Source organism: Temnothorax longispinosus, chromosome 4 (assembly GCF_030848805.1).
Source record: "Temnothorax longispinosus isolate EJ_2023e chromosome 4, Tlon_JGU_v1, whole genome shotgun sequence".
Taxonomy (NCBI): domain Eukaryota; kingdom Metazoa; phylum Arthropoda; class Insecta; order Hymenoptera; family Formicidae; genus Temnothorax; species Temnothorax longispinosus.
The window spans coordinates 2,103,163-2,127,908 of record NC_092361.1 but is presented as its reverse complement, the minus strand read 5'-3'; the positions used below and the strand labels follow the sequence as shown (position 1 = coordinate 2,127,908).

Here is a 24,746-nt window from a genome sequence, read left to right as displayed (position 1 = left end):
AACAAAACGTCGCATTGTGGCCTGAAAAGGAGCTGACTTCACCGCGTTTGCGCCACCAGACGCGGAGTGACCCAGTCCGATCTGTCATCTGTCCTAACCTTTACGTCAAAATTTGTCATCCGCACGGAGGAGGTATCTTTCGTCGTTGCGACAATTCGGAGTTTCGCGTTGAATAACGACGACGCCGGGGACGATGCTGTCGTCGCGACGCGGCTGATCTGCACGAGCGCGAAAGTGACACGGAGTGACGTCCCGCGAGGAACGAGAGGTGCCATGAAAACGTCTCTGCCCACCGAGTGATGACACCTGGACCCTGGACCGCCGTTTCCTACGGTGCGTATATCAGCCGAGCATTCTAATCGCGTCTTATCGCGTCCTCGCCACCGTACATCCGTACGATTCGCCCTAGAACGCGATAACACGCGACAAACACGCCCTTGAAGGCGCTGATAACATCCCTGATACACTATACATTTTCCTTTAAACTTTAAGTCCAAGTCCGTATGTCGTCAGCTGGTAATTGTAAAGTGGGACAGAATTTAATCTGATTGCATTGTAGGAGGAGATTGAGTGATATTTGAGAGCAGCCTGTGCGTGTGTGCATTTACTCGAAACAATGATGGAGTTGAGTCATAGTCTGACCCTCAACGAGGATGCTCTTAATCAAATCCCGGAGGCTAAGCGACCGGTCTTCATCTTCGAATGGCTACGCTTCCTGGACAAGGTTCTGGTTGCCGCCCAAAAGGTATCGATTCAAAAGCCTGACGTTGGTAGCTGTCAAATTCGTGATCAAGAAGATATATGATTGAAGTTACTTGTATAATAATATACCCATGATAAATTTCTAATTGCGGTAAATCTTATTCGCAGAGTGATATTAAAGGATGCCAGCAAAAGTTGGTGGAACAATTGACCAGGCACATGCAAGGAGCACCTGGTCCACCTACCCGGCGTCTCATTGCAAGATGTCTGGCAACTTTGTTCAGCGTGGGCGATACGTTCCTGCTCTTCGATACTGTCAACAAGTGCAACGATATCTTGAGGAATAAGGACGATTCCCCAAGCTTTCTACCCACGAAACTGTGAATACTGATTATTATTAATTTCGTTGGTAATCAATAATGCTGCACCATATGTATACATATACGTGTCGTTTCTCTAGAGCTGCCATTTGCTGTGTGGGATGCATGTACGAGAAACTGGGAAGAATGATGGGCAGGTCATACGAGGAGACTGTACAGATTCTGATAAAGTCCTTACGTTCGGCGGAATCACAGACGCGGATAGAAATTATGCATACGCTAGAAAAGGTGATGAATTGATCTTATTAAAATTTTTTTAACTATTTAGATAAAATTATGATTATAACGTATATTTTTGTTATAATAAGGTGTGCGCTGGAATGGGATCCGCGATAACCAATGTGCATAAGGAGATATATAAAGTTTCGAGGCATTATCTAACTGACAGAGTGATGGCAGTAAGATGTGCCGCTGCTAAGGTATTTATATTTATGAAAGAAATCGATCATGTGTGTCCTATTTTTTTAATTAACGACAATTCACTTTTGTGTATACAGTGTTTGTTGGAGATGTTAAATCACGCTCCGTTTTTGTATACGACCGAAATCGAAAGCGTCGCAACATTGTGCTTCCGGGCGTTCGAGGGTTCAAATTACGAAGTGAGATGCTCCGTCGCTAAATTACTAGGCACTTTGGTGGCAATGACACAGCTTCCCTCACCCAAGATAAAAAATCCTACAGGTATACAAGCGAAAATACATTATGAAACTATACATCCAAACCTTATTCTAACGCGTATATTCTGTGCTTTTAGTTGCACACAATAAAGGTGCTAAACAAGCATCGCTTGAAGAGGTGTTAAATATCTTGATGTCTGGATTTTTAAGAGGTGGCGTCGGCTTCTTAAAAGGAACCGGCGAGATAATAAAAGGAAGCTCCAGCATAAATAGAGAAGTGCGAGTTGGTGTAACACATGTAAGTGATCACAGACGTATAACTATACTCAGCATGCAAATTTACATGTGATTATGCAACAAAATATTCGTATTATTTTTTAAGAAAGCAAAGCGTTTTTCCTATTTATCAAGTCAAAAAAGCTTTCAATTGATTAAAGGGTATATTTTTCATGATAAAATATCTTGCAAACATTTGATGATCGCTATTACAGGCATACGTGGTGTTCGTTCAAATGTTAGGCGGTACTTGGCTGGAACGAAATATCGGCACGTTAATTGCGCACGTTTTAGACCTGGTTACAAACCCGAAAGCCGCTAGCTCGCACGTTGAGGCGGTATACTCGCGCAAATGCGTGAATTTCATATTACGCGGTACAATCGGCAAATTGTTAGGAGAAGGCGCTCAGGCAGCTGCTTGCAAAGAAATAGCGCATATTATCTTAAAGCAGATGAATTCCATCGGTAAGAATAATGTTTCAAGCGTCAATATTTAATATATACTTGCCCGTAATCTCGATGCGTTCTTACCAGATTTCAGTCCAGAAAACGCCAAAGATTGCAATCAGGAAACATTATTCAGCCAGCATTTATTAGTGTGTGCGCTACAAGAAATGGGAAATCTGATATTGGGATTAGGTACCACAGCCACGAATTTGTTATCCGATCAATCTCTAAGTACGTATTCGGGCATTTGAAACATGTTTTGTTTCTTTAATATAGAAACAGTTGGTTTGAACGATACAATTATTTATCGCAGGTCTAATCGATGCCATAATGGCCGTCCTGGTGCATCCGTGTCAAGCGGCTAGACTAGCGGCTTCCTGGTGCTTACGATGCATATGCGTGGCAGTGCCGAGTCAAATAACACCTCTGATCGACCGCTGCGTCGACGGGATTGAGAATATGCGTAGCTCACCGGAAGCCATAGCCGGTTACAGCAGTGCTCTTGCCGCGGTGCTAGGAAGCGTTCGTCTGTCACCTTTGGGAGTCCCTCATACTAAGGGAAAGGTATATATGCTTTTTAAACTATACTTTAAACTATATTTTAAGCTATATTACCCTTCTTTATCATGCCAATCATGCGGAATTAATTTATCAAGCTTTCGATTTTCAGATAATTTTCAATACAGCGGAAGAACTTCTGAGAAGCGCAAGTCAGAACAGTCGTTTATCTTTAAATCGCACGCACGCAGGATGGCTCTTGATAGGAGCGATAATGACTTTAGGTATAAATATCTTAACGATTTATTTCACGATGAATATTAATTTAAGAGTGAGCCACACGTGCATGTGTAATTTATATGTATACAGGTACGGCAGTAGTGAAGGGTTTATTACCGAGAATGTTGCTTCTATGGAGAAACTCCTTCCCACGCTCGAACAAGGAACTCGAGAGTGAAAAAGCTCGCGGCGACGCTTTTACGTGGCAAGTGACCTTGGAGGGACGTGCCGGCGCATTGTCCGCTATGTATAGCTTCTTGCTGCACTGCCCGGAACTTTTAAATGACGACATTACACGGCGATTACTCACACCGATCGAATCCGCTCTGGCAATGCTGACGAAGTAATAAATATTGATATACTATTTTTATACAATATGACAAAAAACATATTTGAAGTACCGATTCTGCAACTTGGATATATCTCTTTTTCAGTTTGTCTCCTGTTTTGAAGAATTATGGTCAACAATTGAAAGCTCCTGCGGCCATGGTTCGTTTGCGCTTATACGAAACGTTATTGCTGCTACCACCACAAATGTTTGAAGGTAAAATCTATATACTATGAATATAAACAATATAAAATCTACCATTTATATTTTACTCCTCGGTTTTCAATTTGTTGCCTATCTGATCGGTGATATCACACAGGTTCTTACACGCATCTTCTGAGAATGTTGGTATCGGAGTTCACGCTTACGGATAATCCTGGGAACACAACTACTTCTTTATTGAGTGTAGTTTGCCACGCTAACGATTCGGTAATTCTTGGTACATGGCTGCAAGAGACTGATCATCGTACAATAGAAGATCAGGTGAGTTAATTTCTATATATGTCGCAATATGGTTTTTATTCTCGTAAATAACATCTTCGTGAGTTTTCAGTGAGTGAGTCATTGTTTATTTGATCTCGTTTGAAAACTTATGAAAGTATTATCGCTTTAATAAAACTGATTTTTTACTAATTCGGCGGACTAATTCTAATTTTGCGTGTTTTATGCACAACTCATACTCTTTCTAACATCCAATAATAAAATATTATGATTCAATAATTCAAACACGTATTTTGAAATCTTTGTATATATAACTTGTTTTATACTTGCGCAACTCATGTTTTATATAATATTTAGCTAATTTCAAATAGAAAGAATAATATATATTCTTGCAATTTTAATTTATAAAATGTAAATTTTGCGTTAACTTGCAAATATCCTCGTGTTTAGATGGAACCAAACAGAAGGGCAGATTTGGAACATGTGAGTAAGGTGTTCTGTAAAGTGTGCCTTACTTTTTTTTATTTTGTTTTTTCTATTTATGTTTGTATGTATAAAACTACTTATAAAAATTATTATAGATTTTTTATGTGCATCTCATTTTGATGTTATATTATTCTATTTTATTATGTTATTAGTTAGTATATATACATGTACCATTTTATGTTTTTAACGTGCTTATTTGGAATACATCGGATAGCTTATATATTGCACATAGTAGTTATTATTTAATGTTTTACTCACGTCAGTTTGAGACAATCTATGTTTTATTCGTTTTAAAATATATATTTATCTGTATTAATTATTTCTATTTTTTTTTTAGGTTTTATATGATACAGCTTTACTTTTTTTCCGATCTCAAACTCGTACTTTATTATAATTCACAATCTTTCTTTCAGCTCCAACCAAATAGTGCTGCGGGATCTGGGGCATTGGAACATAATACATGCTGCCTTTATAGACCAATGCCACACGTAAGTTTAAGTAACCATTCCATATAAATTTTATAATATAAATTGCTGTGAATTATAAACATACGGATAAAGTTATAATACAAATTTATTGCATATGATTACAGTTTGAAATGATCCCTGGTCCTCTGCCGTTGGGTGTAGCAGTGATTGACTTATCGGTCGCGTTATTCGGCCAGATATTCCCACGTGTAGCAAACAAGCACAGACTGCAGATGTTGGATCACTTCAGCGAGTGCATAAAGCACACCAAGTCCGGAAGGCAGGAAGCAATACAAATGAATGTGTTCACGGCAGTTTTGAGCGGCTTGAAGGGCCTCAATGAGGCGAAAACAGGCTTCGGGCAGGAAGACGTCAAGAAATCCGCCACTAATCTTATCATCAGCACGCTGGTCAGCAGCAACCCTATTCTACGATGGGCGGCGGGAGAAGCGGTTGGTAGAATGGCTCAGGTGATCTCCGATCCCAAGTTCACCGCGGAATTGGCGCAAACCAGTTTTGATCGTTTGAAATCTGCTCGCGACGTCGCCAGCAGAACCGGTCACTCGTTGGCGTTAGGCTGCCTTCATAAATATGTCGGCGGAATGGGCTCTAGCCAGCATCTCAACACTAGCGTCAGCATCCTGCTCGCACTTGCTCAGGATAATTCGTCTCCCGTAGTGCAAGTAAGATATTGCCATGCTGTCACGTTTTATTTGTCTTCGTATCAACTTTGACAAAAAATTATAAAATACATTTTTTTAAGGTTTGGGCGCTGCACGCTCTGGCTCTGATAGCTGATTCCGGTGGACCAATGTTCAGAGGCTACGTTGAGCCTACGTTATCCTTAGCCTTGACCCTTCTTCTAAATGTTCCTCACTCTTACATCGATGTACATCAATGTATCGGAAAGGTTTTATCGGCGCTTATCACGACGATAGGGCCAGAATTACAAGGTAGATATATAACATTTAACTGATTATAGGGTAATTGCAAAGATGAAAAGTGGACTATTGTTTTTACGGAAAATAACTCGTTGAACAATTTATTTTACAGGCAACACGACAACAATTTGCATGGCACGGTCGTCATTTTTGTGCGCGTGTGCCATTATGCAGGATCATCAGGACCCACTCGTTCAAGCTGAAGCGACCGGCTGCCTTCAACAGTTACATCTCTTTGCACCCAGACACGTCAATTTGTCTTCTCTCGTTCCTACATTATGCGTAAGGCCTTTTTAAGCATTTAAAGATTCATTTATCATAAAATCTTTATTAATTTATTTGATTATTTGATTATTTTTTTATAGCGTACCCTATCGAGCAATCACTTACTTCTACGTAAAGCTGCGATATCCTGTCTTCGGCAACTCGCTCAGCGCGAAGCGAAAGAAGTATGCGAGCATGCAATGACCCTGGCTAATGAAAGCAGAGACACTAACGTGGTAGAAGGCCTCGTTATTACCGAGACCGGTCTTCCGGGCGTGTTATTTAGTATGCTGGATACAGAAACTGATAGTAAATTAATCAAAGATATTCACGATACTTTAACGAGCATGTTGCACATATTAGCGGCCGACAACCTGTCTCAATGGTTGTCACTGTGCAAAGACGTTCTCACGATAGCTTCAGGTAATAGTCAAGTTTTTCTAATTAATCATTGATGAAAAATTTTTTGGAAAGTATTTTGCTAAAATATTTTGCTTTATTACGTAGAATCGAGTACGATCGAAGAAGGCAACGCGGCGAATGCAGAGGATAGTGCCGCTGATAACGAATCAGCGGATGCAGAGGGTGACGACGACCAGGCTGAGTTCCACGCCGATGAGTCTACTAAACAGCGACCGTCTATCACACCGAGGTGGCCAACGAGAGTCTTCGCGGCGCAATGCGTACGACGCATTGTCGCGGCTTGTATGAGTGACAAGCAGGCGCACTTTGATCTCGCCTTGGCCAAAGAAATGCAACAATCTAAGGGAAAAGGTACGATTGATAAAGCTAACGTTGTAATCGTCTCTGTCATTAGGCTTTCCTTGATTTTTAATACTCGTTCTTATGGGGGTTTTACAGGAGATTTTCTGGTATTACATTTATCGGACTTGGTGCGCATGGCATTCATGGCCGCGACGAGTGATTGCGATCCATTGCGGCTCGAAGGTCTCAAAACCTTGCAAGAGATCATTGATAAATTCGCCAAAGTTCCCGAACCGGAGTTTCCCGGACACTTATTGCTGGAGCAGTTTCAAGCACAAGTGTGTCTCAATTCACTCTACATTTTTTTACAATTGTATTTAATGATTGTTATATTTTATATTAAATATGAATTTGTTTAAAGGTTGGAGCTGCTTTAAGACCAGCATTTTCCGCGGAAACACCGTCGCACGTTACAGCTGCAGCCTGCGAGGCTTGCAGCGCATGGATCGGCAGCGGTGTTGCTAGGGATCTCAATGATCTACGAAGAGTGCATCAGTTACTCGTGTCATCTCTGGAAAAATTGAGAGAAGGTAAAACTCGGCCGCAGTTGTACAATGAGAGCTTGTCGACGCTGGAGAGATTGGCGATCTTAAAAGCATGGGCAGAGGTATATAAAAAAATATTCTTTTTCATATTCAATGTAGAAATAGTATAAGCAAATATGAGATATCTGAGCAAATTTCATTGTTGAGCATTATGAAGAAAAAAAAGAAAATTAAATTGATTAACGATTTTTCTTAACAGGTGTATGTAGTTGCGATGATAAGAGACGGATCTGCATTGAACAGCAAAGATACGACCAATCGAAACGCGAATCAAGTCGACGAAACCAACGAAGAGGATTTTGGGGAATTCGAGTTTCAGAGCGAAAGTTTGCTGAGTCTCGTTCAGCCGGAGCTTCTGAGTCTGAGCCAACATTGGCTATCCGCTTTAAGAGATCATGCATTGCTCTCTTTGCCACCAGGTATTATTGAATATAATGAAATCTAATGTAAAACTATGTAAGCAACTGTGTGTTAACATTAATAACGATAATTGAAACTATCATTATGACTATCTCCCCAGAATTCTCCAGTCAGTTGCCGCATGACGGTGGTGCCTTTTATACGACAGACACGATGGAATCCGCGCGTCCACACTACGTAGAATCATGGGCGCCGATTCTCCACGCCGCGACCCTCTGGCTCAATGCGAGAGGATTTGAAATGGAAGACAGCAACCAGGATAAGGCGACGACGAATCTTGCTAATAATAATAATCATAACAATAATAATAACAACGATGAAGCTACTGCTTGTAAAACTAACACGAATGTTGAACGTTTTCACTTGTTATTTGGTAAGTATCTAATATATAAAACATTAACTTGTATGTATATCAACATGATTTACTTTATATGATTATGCAACATTTATCTTTTATTATAATTATTTGCAGGTATATGCATGGAAGCTTTGTGCAGCCCTCGCTCTTCCGAATCCCCGCAAAATATGAAGACATGCTTAAATGCGTTGTACACGCTACTCGATTCAACATGGGCGCGTAAAGTCTTTATCACGGATCGTTCCTTGCCTATCGAATTGTGTAACGTTCTTCATAGGTACTTTCACATATATACGAAAATACGCAATCTATTTCTCTATCGCGTAATATTAATATCGACATGTTTGTTGCTTTAAAGATTGCTTTTAACACGAGAGAGTTATGTCATCCAAATGATAGTGATGGAAGTGCTGAAGCAAGTGATGAAAGCAGCGCAGGAAGATCTTGCTGCAAGAAAAAAATTGAAACTCAAAGGTACGCGGACTCCGAAATTATTCTCAATAAATTTGATAAAAATAATACATATTATACATACATAAAAACATGTGTATTTTTTTGTTTAGATAATGCATCGGCGCATCAAGAAAACACTGAAACGTCAGAACTGGATCTGCTGGGCGAGGGAGAAGAAAACGGCGAGCTTACGCCAGGCTCATCATTAGTGTTTGCTGTCCTGGAGGTATGCCTGTGTCTCTTGGTGCGACAGATACCAGCGTTGAATCCGAATCCCGGCGGTGCCACTGCCATATTATCTCAGAAAGGATACGTACCGTCCGAAAAGAGTGGCAAGCTGATCGCATCATCCCTCAATATAATGGAATCTCTCCCTACATTATGCTCTCCGCAAGGTACCCTCGCAAAGCGTTTATATAATTAACATTGTTAATCAACAGTTTTACAGCAATTTATCATGTTTCTTAAGGCGCAGTAGCAATTCTCCCGACGCTGCTGTATTTGGCAACGGGCGTGATACGCGAAACCGCGGTGCGTACGGACAACGATAGCACGAAAGCCGGTTCGGAAACGCCGGTTCACGCTGCGTTACACTGCGTCAAGAGTCTCATCAGTAACAAATACGCCCGGGATCACAGGAGTCAAGAGCAATGGACGGGATTACTGCGAAGCGCGCTTGCCAAGATTATAGATCTGGCCAAAACAGGTATGTTAATTTTATCTTTTATGGAGGAGGAACATTAAACTATAAACGCATACCTCTTATTTATAAATTATCAGAAATCAAAATAAAATATATGTCGTGCGCGCGTTCCTTGTGTCGAAATATAAAATATCTATCATAATAATCAAAGAAATTAATATATATATATACTTTACTTATTTTTATTTTGCCTACTTTGCTTTTACAGGCAGTGACGAAACTAAGATGGATGAGGTGGCAATGATGCTAGGTATCGCAGTATTCGTACTCCACGCGTCGCCGGATGTGGTGAGCGCTCCGAATCTACAATTTCCATGCATCAATCACTTTCGTCACGCGTTCCAGTCTGAAAATTTAACGGTGAGCTAATGACATGCGAAGAAAATGTTATTCCTAATTGTTGATCTTAAAAATAATCGAATAATCTTGCATCTAGGTGAGGCTGAAATGCGTGCAAACGTTAAGAACGATATTTCTGCATCCGGAACGTAATGTAAGTACGCCATACATCCATGCGCTCGCGCCACGACTGGTAGAATACCTGTACAGCGACAAGAGCAAGCAGGTGACAAACGACATGGAATTGACTTTTACGCTGGAGTGCGTCAGCACAGTGGAAGCCCTCATAGGTCTCGCCGATCTCTCTAATCGTAAGTCATTCTAATTGAACTTATATAAGAAACTTTTAGTACTGAATTATATATATATATATTTAGTTCGTGAAATGTTAATACAATATGTGTTACACGCTTACAGGAGATTTGTTACAAGGTGTGTGGAAAGGTGTGCGGTCTTCATAATCTAATTTTCTAATGCGCCAATCAATTACTAATCATTTACTGTACATTTTTTGAGTTTAACATACACGTTTCATAAAATCACCAGGTATTCAAATGCTGACTCTACTTGTGCCGATTTTGATCAATTACTTGCTGGAAGGGGACGAGCTCCAACACGCTACTAAGTATCAAGCGAGCCTCCATCAACAGAGTTTTCAGTGGCTCAATAAGATCGGGCCGAAGTATCCGCAGGTACAATATTTCGAAAATATCTTCCGAATGACACGAGTATATCCAATCATTGTTTATGTCACTAGGAATTTAAGACACTGATGTCGCAGTCTACCGAGCTGAAAATTAAATTGGAGAACGCCGTAAGGACCAGCCATCAGCAGGCGCAGCGGCACATCCGGCCGGTTGATCCCGTGAAACCGCAGATCAAGATATCCGCGCCGTCGATCAAATTAAAAACCGATTTCTCCAACTTCAACTAAAAGGGGGATCGTATCTGTTGCAGATAAGAAATAAAAGATAATTTATTAAAACCTCGTAAGACTAACGTAAATAACGATATTAGCAATTTTGTCGTAGACCCGATCGTGTTAATGCGATTTCGACCCAACAATTATCAATTATCAGGCAAAATCGAATTACTGTTTACAACTTCTTAGCATCGTGATAATTATAAAGTGATATTTCGCCGTTAGAAAATCGTACTCGACTGTACTTAGAAATAAAAGGATTAGAAATTAGACGACGGATATAAAAAAAAGATAGGACAAAGGTGACGTGGATGGAAAAATGATGTCGGACGATCAATTTAATCGCTACTATAAAATGATACTTATATCTTGCTTCTCTTCATCCCACTTTAACTTCTTCATTGCCAAGTACAATAACGTTCCTGATTTTCCTATTATGCTTTTCAAAGTGCAAAAAGATAACTTTATATCAGACTTTCAAATTGTATATATACATATGTAGAATTTAGCGTAGAGTTTACAACATAGAGATTATTAATTTATTCAATGATGCAAATAAAGATGTTGATATACATATATTCTCACCTCACTATTTCGATGGATTATAAAAGATAACAAGCAACAATTTAATTCCATGAGAGGCGTGGTGTTAAAAATTAAATGACTGCGAATATATGCACAAAATAAGTTATATAGATAATATAATATAGATATTTCCGTGCTCATTCGGATCATTAATCCACGATTCAGAAGTTTTACTTTGAAATAATTTTTAGTATAACTAACCGTGTAATCGATAGAATTATTTATTAATAAATTATAATTATGGGTTTCCTTGGGAAAACATTTGCCATAAAACGGACGATTAAAGATCAATCTGAAGTATAGACTGTTTTAATCAAGAACATATTTAACGTTCTTCTGACAGGAAGACTGATAACCCGCTACGTTTTTATTTAACGATTTTTAATACACAGATGCAGGCAGAGAAGACATATGTACATGTATTAGTTTTGCGTAACTAGAGTGAGGATAGTAATGGGGTAGCGATTCTATCGAACGAATGTCTGATGTAACATATCGAATTATACCGAGCTTTTTTTGTGATATCAGAAACTTTGTAATGATTTTTTTTTTCTAGACTGCAATAAGATCCACGAGAAGCGCCTTCGGTAAATTAATACCGTATAATGCTGGGCATTACAGCGAAACGATTTGTAAAATTCAACAATTTTTTTGTATTTGATCTTTAAACGCGCTAGATTGTAGCCCGACGTGAACGAAAAAGAAGAATGAACTGCGTAACATAAATGTATGTGTATGTAAATTGAAATTAGAAGCCATAATTCAGGAAGCGAACAATATCTTCCCTTGAATTTGACATTGATCGTATTGTGTTGCGTTTTCGTCTTAGAAAAATCACAATAGACGAGCACGTAGATTAGATACAAACGTTTAGAAATTTAGATTGCTGTTGTTGCAGCACGGATGTTCTTATATGGATTATAAACTTTATCGCGATGTCGCGATTTCGTAATCGCGCAACGGTGTCACCAAAAAAGAGATGTAGGTAGAAAGAATCGACGGGAATTACAATTAATAATTTATTATTATTAATTGTGAAATTGAATTCTTGAAGATTTCCTCTTTTTTATACCGGAGAGATTTAGGTTCGCAAAATACAAAACTATCTTTCCATTTCCAACTTCCATTTGAAGTTCGGCGTAGCGAGTTTCGCGATGTCTGTACATAATTGAGTTTGAATTGCAATTGCGGTAGATCTGACGTAGCGCCGCGAATAAATTTTGTGAAAGTAAACCAGGACGAATTATTATAAATGTGAAATGGATTATGTGCTCGATAGAGATGTTCTACTATTTTTGTATGATTATTTTAGGGACCCATTGAGATTGTTTGTAAACTTTTAATTGCGTGCCGAAGAGAGCACGGCCATTCATACTACATATATAGTGTTATTGTATCTGATCCACCGAACTTCCATGTATATTTAAGTCGCGTTCTGATTGGAATCCTCTCCGATGAATATGGTACAATTATACATAACGTTGTATTACATAACTGCTGCAGTTTCGACGAAAATAAAAATAGCTGATTAGATAAGTTAACTTAACCGTATTCTATTGTCTTTTAAGTGATAAGTATACAAACCTTTATATATATATATATTTAGCGCTTATCTCGCAGAATATCGTTGATTAGATATGATAATTCAAACTGTTCCCGAGCCGGACAACTGGTATTGATAATCTTCGTCAGACTGGTTCCCCCTCTTCAACTGTAAGAGGGATAAGAGGGAAATTCTACCTACCGTGTGCGTGCACGCGCGTTTCAAACCGCTCGTGTGTGAATATAAAGACGATCGTAGTAGAGAACATGTTCAAACTGTTCAAAGTAGTGCAGCGCGAGCTGTCGTGGGGTCGGCATCACTTCAACGCGACCGTAATTGCTTGTCCCTTTCGCGACAACGTTAACGACGTTACAGCAACGAGATTGAACACAAGGAGCCCTTGGACCCGAAAGTTCTCGACGCATTTACGCGAGATGGTGAAGGCGAGAAAGTATGTGGTGGTGAGTCATTTCGTGAACGAAGCGAAACCGACGGATTTAAAACTGGTGGAAGAAGAGCTGCCGCCGTTGAAGAATGGAGGTAAGAGGAATTACGTAATTGTCACAACATTGTGCGAATATGTGTCCGTGAGCGTGTCATCGAGTGTGTTATTATAAGCGTGTGACTGGCATGCAAGTGTGATTATCCTATTACGCTTTCTGTATCTCTGCACGAACATTCTTCTCTAAGAGAAAAAAATGAATTACAAAGAAACTTTCATTTGTTATAAATTACCAAGTTTATATCTATCATGTTAATATAATATTTGTTTGTCTGACGATTATACATTAATTATAATATTAAACATTCATATATTATAACGAAAATTTATTAATTTAATTACGAGATTGAGAGTTTTTAATCTTTTACTATTGTGTGAGATTGTACAGTTATCAAAATTTAATAAATCTTTTATATTATACTTTTCATCAATTTATCTGTTATAAGTTAATTGTGAATTTTTTACATTTGTTAGCTTGAAATTAGACAATTAAGTATTATTATATTACCTATTTTATTGATTAGTTTATATGACTGTGTTGTCGGTAGGAGAGATATCTAATATTTATATTTAAAAAAATATATATACGACATTCCGAGTAAGCAAGGCAAATAAGCACGATGACGAATCACATTTCGCACAATAATCGATCGTATAATGATGTTACTGCGATAAGAACTTAGAATTTAGAATAATATTGAATATTTCATCGAAAAAGCGCGTTAATTTATATAGCGCAAGTAATTTATGCATATATGTTTTGTTTGAGGCGCATCGGCAAGATATAACTTTCATAATTATTGATATAGTATTAATTTTTTGATAAACGAATTATTTCGTTCTGTAATGGATTGTAAGACTATCAGCGAATTGCTCGACTTTTGTCTTCTCTTTACATTTTCTGCCGTAATATATAATTTTCTGGACTATGGATTATCTATACAAAATATACAAATAATTCTCAAGTGCAAGTAATCATAAATTTAAATTAGTTTACATTAAGTTGTTATTTAGTTTTGAAGTATAATTATAAGGTCGATTAATTCTCATTAGCGGTCAAGTCACGGTCCGATAAAAAATTGTTGCCATTAAATTCAATGCTTTTTCGAGTTTGCATTGAATTTAATGGCAGCGAATTTTTATCGGATCGTGACTGGACGGTGACTTGATCGATAGTGAGAACTGACCTTTAATGCCATATGCACTATCACAGAACATAGATAAGGAAGAATGAGACAATTTAGCATTTAAAAAATGAAGACGATAGCAAAATGGTACTTATGTCATTCAAAATATATAATTCTATTTTTACTTTGAGATATAAGTCAGTAATAATATTAATGATTAAATAATTAACTTAATTATTAATATATGTTTAAATAATAATAATAACAATAATAATAATATAATAATAACAATAAATACTTTACCAATATTAATAGTTAAATTGAGATCAGTAATCGATCTATTCTCTTAATTATTGATATTAAATTAATTTTATTAGCCATAATAAATTATCTCTTGATAAAATCATTTTTTTTTTATTCAGAATATCTCGTGGAAGCCGAATACTTTTCTGTGGACCCATACATGAGACCGTACGTGCAAAGATTCCCGCTCGGGATCACGATGATCGGCGGTCAGGTCGCCAAGATCATAGAATCTAAGAACCCGGATTTTCCGGTCGGCAAAAAGATCGTCGCAAGCCTGGGTTGGAGAACTCATACGATAGTCAATCCGAATGTCGTCGATGATACGGCGTTACAGCAGCCGTACATTTTGCCGGACATAGGCGATCTGCCGGCGTCCCTCGGCCTAGGCGTGTTGGGAATGCCGGGGTACACAATTTTCGCAAACATGTTTACACGAATATCCGCCTTGTATAAATGACATGCACTTGCTTATCGTCTTGCTTATCGTCACATAAAAACATAAAACACGGTTCTGAGTTAATATTTATATGCACTTGAACTTTGAGCTTTATTTAAATTATGTAAATCAGTGCCAGTATTAAATAAGAATTCCTGTTCGAGATAAAAATTAATTTTTTTTTATGAGACATTTCCAATGTCGATAACAAGAAAAAAAAATACATACAGTAAATTATTTACACGGAAATCTCTCTTTGCAGGAACACAGCATATTTCGGCTTGATGGAAATTTGCAAACCGAAGCCCGGCGAAACAATCGTCATCACCGGAGCCGCAGGTGCGGTCGGCTCGCACGTAGGCCAGATCGCCAAGAATCTGGGCCTGACTGTCATCGGTATATGCGGCTCCGACGAGAAGTGCAAGTGGCTCACCGAGGAATTGGGATTCGATTCCGCCATCAATTACAAGACCATGCCGATCGCGGCCAGCATACGCAAAGCCGCCCCGCACGGCGTGGATTGCTACTTCGATAACGTACGCGTTGATAAGTTATCGCGTTTTATTTCGCTCAATTAAATACGTGCATAGATCATCGCTTTTCAACCTTCATCTACTTCAATAACTCCTTGACAAAATTTTTCTCAGCGAAAACGTCAAAGATCATCGTTTGCTGTAACTTTTAAAATTATCATGGTACAATCTGTCAAGGTCTGATGTTTCGTAATAATTTGTTAACAGTGGAACTATTAACAAATTATTACGATTAGTTTTTACTATTTAAATATACTATACATATATCTTTGAAAAAAGGGATAAAGGGAAAAATAAATCGATTGATTTAATCATTGTGATGAAAGTCATATAGAAGATCTCAGAAAATGTATATAAATTACAGATGTTTAAAATTATTTTAACTTTTCAATTTAATTATAGTTATTTTAACTGCATTGGTAGCTTTAGTGTTAAAATATCATTTTAGAACCGATTGAAAGAAACTATACCTTCTCTCCTGTGATTAGCATTGAGCCGAAACTTTGTTAATTAACTTTGCAGGTTGGCGGAGAGATTTCTAGCACAGTCATGTACCAGATGAGGCAATTCGGCCGGGTAGCCGTGTGCGGCAGCATCTCGAGCTACGACGCGGACGCCTCGTCCTTGCCCAAGTGCGGGATCCTGCAACCCACGATAGTGTTCAACCAATTGAAGATTGAGGGTTTCGTTGTTACACGCTGGAATGATCGTTGGAACGAGGGAATCATGCAGAACTTGCGTTTGATACGCGAGGGCAAGCTCCACTACCGCGAGACCGTGACAAAAGGCTTCGAGAACATGTTCGATGCGTTCATGGGCATGTTGCGCGGCGAGAACATCGGAAAAGCGATCGTCCAAGCGTAGACATCAACGTCGCGATCGTCGTTGGTGATCGGCTAATACTTCTTATATATATTCCCGTTCGCTCGTAATTCCATAACTGCATTTGTTAATATTGATCAAGCGTTTAGACATTTAAAAGGCCAGAATTAATTAACACATATATAATTATCAAGCATTCGTTTTCAAAAATAAATTATATCTAGTAGAAAGATAGCCAGTTCTTTTTACTTGTCAAGCAATTTGTAGTATCTTTGGATTTTACAATAAAAGAAACCAAGACTATAAAAAATTATATATATATATCAATTATATATATCATTATAATTGACATCTAGATAATTTTTTATATTGTAACGTGTGATAAAATATAAATTTTGTTCAATAAATAATATTTTATAAAATCTTTGTGCTTTTCTTTTCCGTGAGAAAAATTCCTATTACCCTATAAAATGACACTAATAATAAATTATTATATAAACTTGTTATTATTTTGTTAATTCTTCGATCATTATTTCATAAAATAGAAAATTAATTTTGAAAGACAACTTTATAAACATCTTTCATATTTTAGCAATGTTTTCCCTCTCTACACTTATATGTAATAAATAAGAAAGTTATTACATATAATTAGACTTCAATTAAATAATGTAATATTACATAATATTACGTGTAGCTATATGTACTCAGGATTTATATAATTTAAATTTTTGACATAATTATTCTATACGTATATATGTATAATTAACATTATATTTTCAAATTATAATCCCTCCGCGGTGTCTCTAATACCTACCCGAACTTCTATGTCAATGTATTTGACATTACCTATTCATATATCCTTTTACCGAACGCGTCATATATTGTTTAATTTATTAGTCGCGACCGCGATTACCCGAGATTAGAGAAATATATTACAAATTTTAATAGTTTAAAAAAATTTTGCGCGTTTAATATCTCGTGTTTTTCAAAGTTATAGATTCGGTATGGATTCGTTCATGGATTTTCTGTCGCGCGCGTATGTTACTTACTTAACGATATTTTTTGAAAATTGCATTGAGTCTCGCGCGGTTTTTCGGAGCTTTTTTTTCTCGTCGATCGCACTTTAAAGCCCCTTGCACAATAGGCTATAGCGCGATAGCGACAGCGACAAGGTTGCCGACAAACCTATGTATACCTTTGTCGGCAACTTTGTCGCTGTCGCTATCGCTATCGCTATCGCCTATTGTGCAAGGGGCTTGACACCAACATTCTAAAACTTTTTATTGCTTATATAGCGCTCGGTGAGAAACTCGAAGCTCCGAAATGCGACGGACGACAATGGTCGAATCTCGAAAAATACGTTTATCTTAACATTGCTATATATAGTTAATGCAAGAATCATGCTATATCTCAAACGAGATTTCCGTCGAGTTTGCCGCATTTCGAAGCTTCTATCTTCCCGCCGAGCGTCGTCCGATCACGCTATCTCTTTCTCGTTGGCTATAAGCATTACTTATGCGACAGCATTAAATTCTAAAACTCTTTATCCTCTAATCTTGTTCGAGAGAGAATGCATTTCATTGAATGGCACATGTCGTCAACATAATGACATTTTTAAAAAGAATTATTTATATCCGTATGCCCCCCACTCAGAAAATTTAATTTTTTCCGTCGATTTTCTTTATTTAATAGCGTTCCGAAACTTTTTATTTTTTTATTTAGAGAATTATACTATACGAATTGGCAGGAGCATTGTATTGTTAATATTTTTAATGTATTTTGCCAAAAATCTAACGCTAATCACTATTGGGATATTCGTGATTTATCTAATCAACGAGAAGGCAATTTTGTTCGCAACCGATCATAAAAGCGATATACAAAAGTTCTCTTTTACTTATAAAATTAGTTATACGTATACCTGCAATATTTAATTTATATTTATTAATTAATAGAACAAACTGTTTACTAAAAATATAAAATCTCAAGGTATATTTCATCATTTGCATCAAAAATTATACCATTAATTTCAATTTGTTATCGTTTTATCGTTAATCTTGCGATATTCGTCGCTACACGCGTGAATTATAGACACTATCGTGTCTCTTGATAAGCAAATGTAATTAATGAATGCGTTACTAATTTATTAAACAATTCATATTAATATTTTTATTTATTATTAAGTAATAGCGAGAAATATATTATGCATTCGTTAAGACGCTTGAAAGATCATAAAAAAAGGGGGAGAATAATTTTAAGTTGCATGGAAAGCGAGAATCTAGAATTCTCGAGTTTGCAGTCGTCTGTAATTCCTCAGAAATGGCTCCTGTTACTCGGGAAGCATGTTGAGCAAGGAGGTTGCAATACGATCTCGACCAATCAAGGTACGACCAGAAGGGGCTGCAGGCCTCCACGCGCTGACCAATGACCGCGGGGTCGATACGAGGCGGCAAACTTCGCTCGGAATATCTCTGTAACAACCTCCTTGCCTAACATGCTTTTCTGCTACTTCAGATGATTTTACCGAGGTTTCCGATCCCGAAAAATCCAATTCCCATCTAACCTCTTATCCAAATAAATTCTTCTAATAATTTTTATGATCTTTCAGATGGAAGATCGTGAACACGCGAAGTGCATTAATCGCGCGAAATATCAATGTACATTTTGTGCACATAGAGATACCAGTGGACGGGTTCTATCTAAAATGCCGGCAAGTCCATTCTCAAACTTCTCTCTCTCTCTCTGATAAAATGCGCAAGCACAAAAGAGACGTCGTAGAAGTCATCTCTTTTTATCAAGTAATCAAGCAAGCGAAAACAAATAACGTTGAAACAATGACCGAGTCATTAAAAATTATTTTGTATATTTTATAATCAAAAGAAATGCAAAATGTATCTACGATTGCAATTAAATGTTCATTTCTTTCTAGAAATATGAAAGATTAATTTGAACCAAGTCAATTTTAATAAAAATTTATGGAGACAACCCTCGATAAAATTTAAGCAAACAATCTATTTTTTAGTTTTGACGCGCAAGGATTTTTATTTATTTATTTATTTTTTTTTATAATTTGCTCAAGAGCCTTCTCTGTTGCACACTTTTGTTTCACTCTCTTTCTTTATTTTTCACCTATGTTATATTTTACATGTATATATATCTTTTTATCTTCTTTTGGAACGATTTAAAGAATACGAGATATATTATAATGCCGCATCTTTCGTTTATTCTTAATAAATACAATAATCACCAGAGATAAACTTATATCTCTGCGTATAATGGCTTCCAGCTTTTATTTACAATCGTAATCCCCCTTATACAACGCGCTACGGTTCGCGCAATGTACGTTGATACGTAGACTAGATCCAGGCTACGATGTGAAGTCAATAGGGCCGCGTAAATCATATACGCGTTTAGCGGGGAGCATAAACGTGTCTGTCCGCGAAATGTATTATCTCAATAAACTTTAAAAGAAGACAGGCACGTTTAGTGCTAAACGCAATTAGGATATAGACTAACAAGTGTGATGATTCGCTTATTCTCCATAGAAATTTAAAAGTTGATAGGTTTGCCGAAGTAGGCTGCCAGATGAGCTTCTCTGAGCGCTTCGGCGCACGTCTGAAAGAAAGAAGAGGAAATGCGTGTCATAAAACATGCCCGATAAAATAATTTATTTAAATCTTTTTTCTCAATTTTAGTTTAAAAGTCAATTTCAGTGAGACCTTAACAGTCAAATATACTAAGTGATATGACTTAAATGATTAGAGATTATTTTTAATCTGTTCTTTCTTTTTTGCATGAAATTTCTAGACGTAGAGAATTAATCGTAGAAAGATGTCATGTGCAAAATGAAGCTGCTTAGTATACAATTGACGTTAATAAATACTTACTGGATGTGCGTGGCATACGCGGGCAACGTCTTCCGCGCTGGCGCCGTACTCCATCGCGAGAACCGCCTCGTTGATGAGCTCTCCCGCAGCCGGTCCGATTATGTGCACGCCCAGGATCTTGTCCGTGTTGCTGTCGGCGAGTACCTTCGCGAAGCCGTCCGTCTCGAGATTCGTCTTCGCTCGGGAGTTCGCCATGAACGGAAACTTGCCGACCTTGTAGTCGATGCCCTCCTTCTTCAGATCTTCCTCCGTCTTGCCGACCCAACCCACTTCCGGATGCGTGTATATCACGCTCGGCACGCAGTTGTAGTCTATGTGAACCGCGCCTGCATCGCAAGATAATCCACATTTAATCAGATTAAGTAAAAAAAAAAAAAGAAGCAAGTTCGTATTTGTATCTGTAGCACTAAAATGAGATGATGAATCGTATTTAAATTACGATTGACACTTACCTCCGGCAATACCTTCCACTGTGATTATGCCCTCGTCCTCAGCTTTGTGAGCCAGCATTGGTCCGTGAATGCAGTCACCGATAGCGTAAATACTGTGAATTTAATTACGGAATTAGTTATTCGAAATTATATTTTATCACAGATATATTGGAGGGATTTAAATTCGAATGACAGTTCAATTCCGATTTAAATTTCATAGTTACCTAGGCACTACCGTCTGGAATCTATTGTTCACGGGTATTCTTCCCTTTTCGTCCCTCTCGATGCCCAGATCTTCCAGACCTAAGTTTTGCGTGTACGGCCTCCTGCCGACGCACACCAACAACACATCGCATGCCAAATCCTCCTTTTTGTTGGAGTCCTTTGCGTCCTCAACGGAAACCATGATCTCATTGCCACGCTTGCTAGCAGCCGTGACTTTCGTTCCCAGTTTAAACTTCAGTCCTTGTTTCGCGAGTATCTTCTGCATGCTTTTACTGACCTCCCCGTCGATGCCCATGCCACCGATCGTCGGCATGAATTCAACGGCCGTTACATCGGAACCCAGTCTGCAAAAATAATAATTTTAGCGAGAGTGCACGAGTTTTTGCGTTGAAAGCGAATTTAGCGCACTACCTTTGCCAAACTGAGCCCAATTCCAATCCAATGACTCCAGCTCCGATGACAATGAGCCTCTTGGGAACTTCACTGAGCGACAGCGCACCCGTCGAGGACACAACCTGTTTCTCGTCGATCTCGATGCCGGCGAAAGGCGTGACTTCGCTACCGGTCGCTATCAGAATATTCTTCGCATTGATAGTAGATTCCACCGATCCGTCAGGCTTTAGGGCAGTGACTTGGTTCTTGCCTGTGATCTTTCCATGACCCTTGACCCACTCGACCTTGTTTTTCTTAAACAGACCCGCTATACCGCCGGTCAAGGCTTTGACCACGTTCGTTTTCTGTTCCATGAGCTTTTCGAGGTTCAATTGAACATTCGATACTGCAAAGAATCATCCGTGTTTTAGTATGCGATAACATGACACTTCCCACAAAAGAATTCGTCCAGCTCAGGTTACTCACCGACAACTCCACGGTTCGCTAAATCTCCACTGTGCGCCATGTGATAATAATGTGAATTGTTTAAAAGTGACTTCGACGGAATGCATCCAACATTGAGACACGTGCCACCTAGAGTCGGGTCCTTCTCCACGCATACGGTCTTCATGCCCAATTGCGCGGCTTTAATCGCAGCTACGTATCCACCCGGACCAGACCCGATCACCACTACATCTGCGTCCAGCGTACTGGCGTACCTGCGCTGCTGGGTACTTGTTATGCCAGGTAGAACACGCTTTATGCATGTTGGCTGAAAGGAAACGAAAAGAAAAGAAATTATATTACAGCATTTGCACACATTTGGCGAGGAAAACTGTTGACAATTCAAGAACAAGGAAATATAAATGATATGAATGTGAAATAAATTAATATAAAATATCAATGATGATAAATAAAATTAAAAGTCTATTTAAAAACTCTTATCATCCTGTGCTATCGTTCTGTCATTATTCAGCTACGCCTTCTCTGTTCTCATTCAATATTTTTCCTTTTCTCTTCAAAATTTCATTTTGAGTGCAGAAGGTGTTACCGGAGAACAGCTGAAAAGGACAGATTTCGGTGGTACACCAACGTCACCAACACAGAGAAAGCAATGACATAACCAATCCGTGAAGCTGCCATTATGCATAATACAGAAATTCCGAGGATTTCTTAAGAATCTAAAGATACAACTGATGAGATCTTTTCAGGCATGATCATCAAAGATTCTCACTAATTGACTGAAAAGATAACCACGCTGACCTGGCCTGGCGACGAGACGTTACGAAAGAGATGTCCGAGTGAAACAATCGTCCTACGTGAATCATCCGGTCGTCCGTGACTTACCCTGATCGACGTGGTCACCAAGTTCCAAATGCTGGCTTGCATCATACTTTCAAAACACAACCTCGAATCCCCGAACGGGAGGGATGCAAAGGGAAAAAGATTCGCGGCAGTGAAACGGAAAGGCCTACCGTATACCGGTTATCGCGACAGGTTCGCCTCGCGGGGGGGTGCCGATAATTCTCACGCGGTCGTTGAATGCACCTAGTTCAAGGATCACGCCGAGAGATGGCGCCAGGGATCCCGTCAAGCGGCTGGCGTTAGTTCATCGATTTTCACCCCGCAAGCTATAATAATCACCGGCGATAATAATCACCGTTTTGGAATAATCGACGACGAGCAAGTAAAAAAGAAATATCTTATCGAGGCACACTCGCTTTTATTGATTAAAAGAATTTATCGCTGTTTACATTTGTCGTCAAATATTAAGGGCCGAGATATTGTAAGGTGAGAATCGGGAAAGTTATGAATATTTTAACCGAACGGGCAATTTCGAAAAGGGCACGTCGTTTTTGTGCGAATTCCTGACAAATTTTAATTTTCAGAGATGTGCCCTTTTCGAAATTGTATGTACATTCAGTTAGAATATACAATACAAGATATTCGAACGACGAAATACAAGATGGATGTTATGATTAAGTAATATATATAACTATATTTTGTTAAAATTTGTTTGTCGAGAGTCATCTTTAACATAAAAATAGCAAAATGATACTTTTATTGGGAAGCGAACGAACAATTGTTCTTACAAGGAAATACCCCGAACTTTTCGATTCGGATAAACTTTTTTGGGTATGTTATAATAACTCATACATGCATGAATAACGGTATTTTTAATTTTAATTTATTCATATCCTATCGCCCTTTAAAGGTATGATTTTTAATCTCAATTTATAAAAAAGGGCGTTTCTACTTTTTTGCCCACACACTATATATATATATATATATATATATATATATATATATATATAATAACTTAAAGAGATAGAAGAAAATGCTTACAATAAAAGTCAGGGGTAAGTTATGGGTCTACAAAGAGACAAAAATTTAAATAAAAAAAATTTATATTGTACAAAAATTTTGTAAAAATTTTTATTTCTATTTTTATACGTGTATTTTGAAAGCGTGTGAAAAATTGAAAGCGTTCTTAGAGGTTGAAAATCATACTTTCAAAGAATAAAGAACTAATTATTATTCATGTATTGAATCATTATTCATGTATTAAAAGTCAACACGCCCATAAAAGTTCATTCAATTTGAATATCTTATCGACACACTCCATTTTATTGTTTAAAATAATTTTTTATTGCTTACATTTATCGTCAAGTATCAAGGGCCGAGATATTGAAAAGCCAAAATGGTGTGAAAATCGGGAAATTTATAAATAAGTACTTTAGAATACAAAACAAGAGATTCAAGTAAAATACGAGATGCGTGTTATAAGTATATGTACAATACACGTTGCAGGAATTCACAAAAGACCAGGATATTGTGGAATAAATAAAAATTATTAACATAAATATAAATATATAATTTATATATACATATATAAATTTATATATTTATGAATACATATAAATTTATATTATTATGTTTATTAATTATATGTACCTATATTTATATTTATAATTTATAATATAATTTATAATTATAAATTAATAAAAATCTCAATTCACTGACAATTTCACTGATCCCACAATAATTTGTTAGAATTGTTTGTTGTGTGAGAGTCACCTTTAACACTAATACATAAAAAATAGAGAAATTATAATTCTGTTGGGGAGCGAACAAACATATTAATTCTTAGATTTGTCGCGAATTAAATGTTTTCACCTTCTTATTGCACAAATATTACTCGCAATAACGTAAGCAATACGTCCCAAATTTAAGTCTAAAAATGTAAAAAAGTGCAGTTTTCTTTAACATTGTATAATGCTGTCTTTTAAATGTCTTTTCCGCCCTTAGGAAGCTGGTCACTGCTGAGAATGAGTCTGATAACGATCCC

At 37.7% G+C, this 24,746-nt stretch overlaps 3 protein-coding genes across 7 annotated transcripts; 2 read left to right on the top strand and 1 right to left on the bottom strand.

Annotated features, from left to right (window-relative positions):
* The first annotated feature begins 39 nt into the window (after positions 1-39).
* On the top strand, positions 40-12,757 carry LOC139810951 (HEAT repeat-containing protein 5B). 4 transcript variants are annotated; one of them, XM_071774892.1, is made up of 34 exons: positions 40-333; positions 560-745; positions 871-1,082; positions 1,163-1,310; positions 1,391-1,501; positions 1,580-1,763; positions 1,837-1,997; positions 2,191-2,440; positions 2,510-2,653; positions 2,736-2,986; positions 3,093-3,204; positions 3,290-3,542; positions 3,634-3,743; positions 3,847-4,010; positions 4,419-4,451; positions 4,868-4,942; positions 5,047-5,604; positions 5,685-5,874; positions 5,975-6,144; positions 6,228-6,549; positions 6,634-6,900; positions 6,988-7,169; positions 7,253-7,498; positions 7,636-7,855; positions 7,957-8,229; positions 8,329-8,491; positions 8,573-8,688; positions 8,778-9,062; positions 9,137-9,373; positions 9,579-9,730; positions 9,807-10,020; positions 10,127-10,141; positions 10,256-10,401; positions 10,467-12,757. In XM_071774892.1, exons 2-34 carry the CDS (start codon positions 617-619, stop codon positions 10,641-10,643), a joined length of 6,270 nt encoding a protein of 2,089 aa, XP_071630993.1. In that variant the 5' UTR covers positions 40-333; positions 560-616; the 3' UTR covers positions 10,644-12,757. The 4 variants fall into 4 exon arrangements, with proteins under 4 accessions (XP_071630993.1, XP_071630992.1, XP_071630995.1 ...); XM_071774891.1 differs by having other exon boundaries at positions 10,127-10,153; XM_071774894.1 differs by lacking the exon at positions 4,419-4,451 and having other exon boundaries at positions 10,127-10,153.
* Positions 12,758-12,981: 224 nt separating this feature from the next.
* On the top strand, positions 12,982-16,909 carry LOC139810952 (prostaglandin reductase 1). Its single transcript, XM_071774895.1, has 4 exons — positions 12,982-13,299; positions 14,811-15,099; positions 15,393-15,666; positions 16,186-16,909. Exons 1-4 carry the CDS (start codon positions 13,026-13,028, stop codon positions 16,525-16,527), a joined length of 1,179 nt encoding a protein of 392 aa, XP_071630996.1. The 5' UTR covers positions 12,982-13,025; the 3' UTR covers positions 16,528-16,909.
* Positions 16,910-19,682: 2,773 nt separating this feature from the next.
* Positions 19,683-22,935, bottom strand: LOC139811289 (dihydrolipoyl dehydrogenase, mitochondrial). Of its 2 annotated transcripts, none has more exons than XM_071775470.1 (7): positions 22,661-22,935; positions 21,884-22,169; positions 21,437-21,803; positions 21,025-21,369; positions 20,822-20,913; positions 20,370-20,695; positions 19,683-20,097 (listed from the first exon to the last, which is right to left on the bottom strand). In XM_071775470.1, exons 1-7 carry the CDS (start codon positions 22,787-22,789, stop codon positions 20,032-20,034), a joined length of 1,611 nt encoding a protein of 536 aa, XP_071631571.1. In that variant the 5' UTR covers positions 22,790-22,935; the 3' UTR covers positions 19,683-20,031. The 2 variants fall into 2 exon arrangements, with proteins under 2 accessions (XP_071631571.1, XP_071631572.1); XM_071775471.1 differs by having other exon boundaries at positions 22,745-22,933.
* Between the last annotated feature and the right edge of the window lie 1,811 nt (positions 22,936-24,746).

Coding starts and splice junctions, on each gene's coding strand:
- LOC139810951 (XM_071774891.1), top strand. CDS start 617: ATGATGGAGTTGAGTCATAGTCTGACCCTCAACGAGGATGCTCTTAAT. Junction 2,654..2,735: donor GTTATCCGATCAATCTCTAA/GTACGTATTCGG, acceptor TATTTATCGCAG/GTCTAATCGATGCCATAATG. Junction 8,689..8,777: donor AAAAAAATTGAAACTCAAAG/GTACGCGGACTC, acceptor TTTTTTGTTTAG/ATAATGCATCGGCGCATCAA.
- LOC139810952 (XM_071774895.1), top strand. CDS start 13,026: ATGTTCAAACTGTTCAAAGTAGTGCAGCGCGAGCTGTCGTGGGGTCGG. Junction 13,300..14,810: donor GCCGCCGTTGAAGAATGGAG/GTAAGAGGAATT, acceptor TTTTTTATTCAG/AATATCTCGTGGAAGCCGAA. Junction 15,100..15,392: donor GGCGTGTTGGGAATGCCGGG/GTACACAATTTT, acceptor CTCTCTTTGCAG/GAACACAGCATATTTCGGCT.
- LOC139811289 (XM_071775470.1), bottom strand. CDS start 22,789: ATGATGCAAGCCAGCATTTGGAACTTGGTGACCACGTCGATCAGGGTA. Junction 20,696..20,821: donor AGTGGAAGGTATTGCCGGAG/GTAAGTGTCAAT, acceptor CTTGCGATGCAG/GCGCGGTTCACATAGACTAC. Junction 20,098..20,369: donor GCGTATGCCACGCACATCCA/GTAAGTATTTAT, acceptor TCTTTCTTTCAG/ACGTGCGCCGAAGCGCTCAG.